The sequence below is a fragment of the Dendrobium catenatum genome, unplaced genomic scaffold (genome assembly GCF_001605985.2).
Source record: "Dendrobium catenatum unplaced genomic scaffold, ASM160598v2 fragScaff_scaffold_400, whole genome shotgun sequence".
NCBI classification, from domain to species: Eukaryota; Viridiplantae; Streptophyta; class Magnoliopsida; order Asparagales; family Orchidaceae; genus Dendrobium; species Dendrobium catenatum.
The window spans coordinates 133,655-141,024 of NW_021318862.1; the positions used below are offsets into that span (position 1 = coordinate 133,655).

General features: G+C 34.6%; 1 protein-coding gene across 1 annotated transcript; it reads right to left on the bottom strand.

Moving 5' to 3' along the window:
- Positions 1-3,223: 3,223 nt before the first annotated feature.
- On the bottom strand, positions 3,224-6,819 carry LOC110110335 (abscisic acid receptor PYL3-like). The gene is made up of 3 exons (XM_020841751.2): positions 6,448-6,819; positions 5,831-6,046; positions 3,224-3,738 (listed from the first exon to the last, which is right to left on the bottom strand). Exons 1-3 carry the CDS (start codon positions 6,565-6,567, stop codon positions 3,523-3,525), a joined length of 552 nt encoding a protein of 183 aa, XP_020697410.1. The 5' UTR covers positions 6,568-6,819; the 3' UTR covers positions 3,224-3,522.
- Positions 6,820-7,370: the final 551 nt, after the last annotated feature.

A 7,370-nucleotide genomic window follows, 5' to 3' on the forward strand; every position in this document is an offset into this window, starting at 1 on the left:
TTTAGTCCTTTAATATATAAACTTTGCAGAAAAAAAAAAAAGATTGTTACCTCAAATCTTTTAATATTGAACATATGATTGAAAAATGTGCAATTAGAAGAAAAAAGACTTGAATAAACTATAGAGTCCTTGAATTTATCGCACAACAAGGTTGAAGCTTCTCCTAACACAAAGCAGGACATTATCTTGAGTGAAATATCTCAGTGGGAGTTTGGCATTTTGGATAATACTGAAGGGTAAACTCCATACCTATTGCAAATAAACTCATTTAGGAAATCTCAATAAATTTCCTCATCATGTTGAATTCAATCTTTAGCTTGTTAACCTCTCAATGACTTTCGTGGGAAATTTTTTCGTGAAAATTAGTAGGGCAAGTGATATAATATATAAGTTTAGCTTCAACATCATTCAACCATAACCATTAATCTTGTGTGCATGTTTCAAACCAATTCATTCATATATTCAATGATCTCATCTTCTCATCCACATGCCTTACTTCTAGCAAACTTAATATTTTTTATAGTGATACAATCCCTATAAGTAGCTCATTAACCTTTCTTGATGAGATCATCAATTACAAGTAAAGTTATGTCCGACTCACTACCATTGCCATACTTTCATTGGCTTAGCCAATTTCCTCAACAACTTAAGTTTCCATTGACAATGATTTTTTGTAAATGAATTACTCATAGCTTGTGATTCCAACTTCATTTATGGCTTCAATAGAGGCCTTTTTCAAAGCTAACTTCTCAACACTTCTAACCCGACCAATCTAGTTGAGTGATTGTGAGAAGACCCTCCTCATTCACCCATGAAGTTCCTCTCTATAGGTGTTTGGAGGTTGGTGATCAAATTAGAGACGAGCTCCATGCTATGAGTATCAAATGACATTCACATGAAAACCTAATTCATTTTTGATATGAAAGAAGACACAAGAGTGTTAAATTCATTGTTAATTATTGCCTTTAAAGGTTTTTTTATTTTATTATTATTATTATTATTTTATTATTGTCGTTAAAGGTGTATCAGTCTTCACCTCTATAATAAAATTGTCTAGAATATCTTCAACAAGCACTGTTAGTGTAATCCCATCTTTTTAACAACTACTTACATTCACACAATAACATTCTCTCTTCATCTGAGTGCTTCTCAACATCACCCTCTTCAAGTTTAGAGGTTTCCTCAATAGACACATTACTTGTTGGAGGGCCTTGCTCTCGACCACCTTATAGTCCTTTAAGTGACTCAATCATCAATTTCATTAATAAAGAAAACTTAGAAGATGCACTATACATATAATAAAACTGGCAAGATGATCCTTTTCCTCATTTTGCAAGAATCTTAAGGCTCATAAACATCTAAAATCATAGAACAATAATTAAAAAGGCAATAAAAATTTTTCAAAAGCAACCTTGAGTCATGAATTTATACGTTTTGGATGCTGACGTGTTTGTCACTTGTCAAAAATCTAAGCATCTTACAAATCCATTATTCCAAATCACCCGAGTCAAATTGAATTATTTCGGGGTTCATTGTCTCATTCTTATCAACTCCATTTTAAAAAAATATAAATTACAAACTAATGTACACTCACGAGGCTTAAATTGAGTTTAGAAATTAGATATTAATTAACTTAGAAATCTTTCATCAATATTTGCAATGCTTGAACTCAATTGAACCCCCTTGAAGTTTTAAGTTGCACAGACCTAAAAATCGTTAAGTTACTTAGGATACAGACCCTACTCAATCCACAATACTCAACTATTGAACTTGACCTACATACTCATGAAGATGCCTACTCGGCAAGCTTACGAGCCAATAAAAGTTTGCCACTTATTCAAAAGTACTTTTTGACGAGTATAGATTCTTCCTAAGAGAAACCATTTGATTGAAGTTTCCATTTAATGAACAACCACTAAGCAAGTTTGTCCTTTATCATATAACTCATCCTACACCGTAGATCTTAACCCTTACCTATAACTAAAGAGTAATTGATCAAATGTGGGAATAATATAACCTATACTTTGACAAAAAAATTATTAAATTAAATCCAATTTAGATTCTCTATTATATGGCTCCTTTCTCCCAATAAAACTTGAATCTAGCAAAATTATATATATATATATATATATATATATATATAATTATAATAATAACAAAATGACATATACACAAAAATTTATTTTTTCATAAAATGTAAGAATATACCAAGGTTATTAATACCGGATTGGATTTGCCGGTTCAACTGATTGAACTAGAAAACCATAATCACATGAAATCGCTTTACAACTAGACAAATCGGCATGCGAAACCGGCGTCGATTTTCCAAAATTGTCTGCTTTAAAAGTGCAGAATCTCGGCCGTTATTTTTTGATCAAACAGTTTAGATGAAAAAACAAAAACCCTAAAATCACTCCTATTCGGCTATTCCCAATCCCGTTTGCCGCAACCCTCTTCATTCTTTCCTCTATGTTCAAACATGAAGCTCCCATTCGATCACTCTAAATCTATAAAGTGTTGTATAAGTTGTTTTATTTGTCTATTTGATTCTTCATTGATGATCAAAATTATATAATAGGTTGTTTTTTCCTTTTTTTAGCTTTATGAATTGCTTCTATACATCAAATTGAGGCATGCATTGCTCCCTCAATACAATGTAATAATAACAAATTAGCTGATTCAGCCATCCTGTGCAGGAACCAAGAGCCGCGGAATGGTAGGAGCACCTCGTGAGGAGACTTGGAGCTGCAAGGTGTGTTGTTTGATTTTGTTGCTTTAATAGATTTTAAGTTGCTAAGATTAATCTTTGTATTTACTGAAATCAAATGCTAGTTTGCTGAAATTGATATTCATATTTGATGAATGTGGAATTTGTATGTGATGATATTGCATTTGTATCATACTATGCTAATTTTTTATTATTTAATAATATTATTATTTATTACCCGTCGAACCTGAGCCTCTCCTTATTCTAGTTCGTTGTTTAACCCGATTTTCACCATCTTGAAATGTACTGCATAAATATATTTATTATGCATTTATACTTTTAAAATTTAAAACACAAAAAGTGTATTTAATCATATGTTGAAAAAAATTATGCAAATTTACTAATAAAGACCCTGAAAGAAAAAAACTCATCAATAATTTGACTAGATAAAAAGAAAAAAACTAAGTTATTTCAGCTAGTCCCTCTGCATCTCCAAACAAAACAGAAGAGGTCTCACCTAGCTCAATTTCTCCAGCTTATTCCCTTATAAAAAGGCAATCATGAGCAAAAACATATAAATTCGGCATTATTTATCCATCTACACAGTACCAACCATACAAAGAGAATCATAACAGTGACAGAGACTGATAGTCTAACATCTACTACCCATAACTCTATATATCACTTTTACTCAAAGATAAACTCTAGAAATAAAATAAACACAAGAGCGAGGCGAGTGCGGTAATCATAGGGGTCCCTATTCTTCATTGGCAACAACTTCAACAGAGGATGACATTCACAGGGCCTTCTGCTGCTCAAAAATCAATGGGCTCCGTTCGATCCTGCAACGCAAGGCGCTCTGATACGTCCGCAAGAGACTTGAGGTTGCATTTGATCAGGGCCTCCACGAAGAAGCATGTATCGTCCTTTGTGTTCCCGTTGGGCACGTCAACAACAAAGGATTCGATCACCAGAGTTCCCGGCCTTCCATCGATGCTCTCGGGATGGACTGTTATGACTGAGGAATAGTTCTGAGGCAAATAAACATTAAGATTGAGTCCTATTTGGCTTCCCATCGCTAGACCCTTGAATTCTTCCAAGAATTTCGCTAACCAGTTGAGTAAACGATCAATGGAAAGATCAGAGGAAATAATATCTAAAAGCATGATTAGAATTCTTCTCTTTTTTCTCTTTACTTCATGCCAAGTGATAAAATTTCATTATATTACCAATGATTATATGAAAAATTCTACGCATAATTCATGTTTTCAAACAAATTCCATCTAAAAATCATGAAAATCTTAAGATTCTGCACCATCTATATGCAGTTCAATAGAAAGTCCAATTCAGAGATGCATGAATATGACGATGAATTAATCTGTGCGGACGTCAAACGCCATCCAGAGCCCAATGAAAATGCATCACGTCATCCTACTCGGTACCGCGGCTCGGTAGTGAATGACGTGGCTGCACCGGATTCGACTCGGGATGGTAAGCTGTGTTTGGTGCCCGCACAGAATAATCTCTCGAATATGACACCCTGTGGGCAACTCCCCCAAAATGTAATAAACAAAGGATAAAATCTGTGAATTCATGGGGAAAATATCCATAACAGGAAAACAATTCTTTTTATCAATAATTGAACATCATTCTAGCTGGATTTCATCGTATCTTAAATCAGAAGCATGTGCAACCCAGTCTAGAGAGAATCAATGCGTCAATGCTCAAGGAACTTTTGGTTCTATTCAATATTGGAAACAGTAGAGCCGAGTACGACACGCATTCATAAATATAGTATTAAATAAAACAAAATAAAAAAGGAACACTATAAAGATTAAACATGCATCATGGGAACCAGCATAACGATACAAATAAGCCAAATCATGCTTGATCAAGAGTGCTATTGGTCCAAAAATCATAAATTCCAACAAATATAATCATTTGAATTTTAAACATAAAGTAAATGAATTATAGTTTTTCAAAAGATTTATTGCAAACATTAAATAAGTCAAGCAGACAGTAAATGGATCCCATGACAGATTATTACGTGCGGAGTCTGGATGTAATTTTTCGTTCGGACTCCAATTACATAAAGAAATTTGGATTTTTCTCTCTTGCATACACCTTGTGTGTGTACAAAGAGAAATTATTCTTTTCGGAGTCCAGACGAGAAGAACAGTCCGGATTGTGAGTACACAGTGTATACAAAAATTTTATACACATTGTGCACAAATGTGATACACGGTTTGTACATTTATATGTCCGGACAATTCTTCCAATATGGACTCCGCACAAAACAATTTCTCGTGTACAAGATAAAAAAAATCCAGATATATTTAATTGATTAGACTCCGAACAACATTTGGACTCCGCAGGTAGTAATTTTTCCCATTCTGAGCAATTGATGGCAAACGAGGGAAGATGGGATTCCGTGAATTAAATCAGAAGCAGCAAAACGAAAAAAAAGAAAAAAGAAAAAGGCAAGCGCATATATTTGAGCGATCGATGATGAAATTAATGAAAACCAAAAAGATTTTGCTGTGATCTTTCAATTTGGTGGTATTGCTTTAAATGGAATTAGGCCTTAATTTTATAAATATGCAGCATTTTGATGTTACTTATGAAATTGCCCAACAAAAAAGGGGGATTTACATACATATCAAGAAAACCTTGTATATTTACATATCCATAAACGGCAAAGCAATCAATTTGGGGGAGAAATATAGCTCAATCTATATTAAGGAACACAAAATATTTTTTCTTGAATTGAAAAATATTTTTTTTTCTGCAGATAATATTTAAATAATACATTTAGAAACATAAACTAGATGAACAATTTATCATAATAATTTTGATAATTATCTTGACAGAAGAAGCCTCGAAAATATCATCAAAATATCTTGCAATTCAAAAATTAAACTTTAACTGGAATATCCTCATCCGATCGTTTGCCTAATGAGATTCCTTAAGCAATCATCAATGGTAAAAACATTAAAAACTAGCAGAAGAAGCAATTGAAGGACAGAAGAGAAAAATCAATTAGCAGATATTGATGCTATGTCGTTGGATGATGATCGAATGAAGAAATGAAAGAGTTCTGTATATCAAAGGCTTTGATTATACCTTCAGGCGATGATCACCTCCGACAATCTTGACGCCGAGAATGTGTTCGTCATCGTCAAGAAGCTCCAGTCTCTCTGTGCTGGTGGTCGCCGGTAGGCCAGACTTCACATTAACTTCCCGAACACTTCCAACCTCGAAATCTCCTAGAACCACGCATTTACTCACAAAGGGCTTGTACTTCTGCGGCTGATCAAATCGCCTTACCAGAGACCACACCTTCAGCATGGCACCATAAGAAAATATGAGCTCAAGAAGCTTAATAAATTAAAGAAAAAACCCTCACACCCAATCGGCCAATCTTATCGCTATATCTTCAAACGCGTTTCGGAAAAAAGGATGAAAAAAAAAAAAAAACAAAAAAATCTCTCAAGAAGAGCAAACTAATCGCAAAACCATAACAACTCTACCTCTCTGAGGTTTTTCAAATCAAATAACTGAAAAAGAAGAAAAACCCTTACACGTGTAGATCTAACAAGATCAGGCGATGACATAAGTTGCATAAACAAGCTAGAGAGAGTTCACTTCTTCTAACACAAATAAAAAAGAAAAAAAAGACAATCCGAATCGCAGATGAAGCAGAAGGAAAAGAGAGGGAGAGCAAAGGATCGGTTTCTCACGAGATGAACAGGGGCCTTGACATGCTTGATGAGAGTGGAGCTGCACTGGTTCTCCCTCGGCTCATGCTTGTGATGCTTTCTAACGTACTCGGATTCCATCGTCGACCAACAACAGTTCATATAGTCCCGTTCAACACCCAACGCAACTCCTCGACCGCCGGCCTCCGGATCTCCGCCTCTCTCTCTCTCTCTCTCTTGTCCCGCTCTTTCCTGCAATCCAATTCTTCCCGGCGAAACAGACCCGCGAGCACTGTTCCCAGTTCCCAATCCCCCTATCCTCTCTCTTCTCTCGCTTAGAAGAAACTCCTCTGCCTCCCAGTGGTCAGACCCTCACCTATGATTCTTCTCGACTCCACCGTCCATCATCATCCGGAAAGAAAAATAACTAAATAAAAACTTTCCTGGCGATAAAATCCACCAACCGGAAGGCCACTTCCCATTCCGCCAAATCACCCGTACAATCACTCTATGCGGAGCATCAAATTGACCGTTGGATCAAAGGACCGTCGATCCCAACAACCTTTTCTCGCTCTGCTATAAATTAATCGTATATTTACTTTTGCTTTTAACTTTATGTTAGTGTCTTGAGGATGCAATCAAATAAAATTCAGTAGAGAAAAACATTAATTTAAATTAAATTAATTAATTTAAAAATTATCCATATTTAGCTTGAACTCAAATTGAGTTTTCACTCGATCCCAACAACCTTTTCTCGCTCTGCTATAAATTAATCGTATATTTACTTTTGCTTTTAACTTTATGTTAGTGTCTTGAGGATGCAATCAAATAAAATTCAGTAGAGAAAAACATTAATTTAAATTAAATTAATTAATTTAAAAATTATCCATATTTAGCTTGAACTCAAATTGAGTTTTCACACACATACACATACATACATACATACATATATATATATATATATA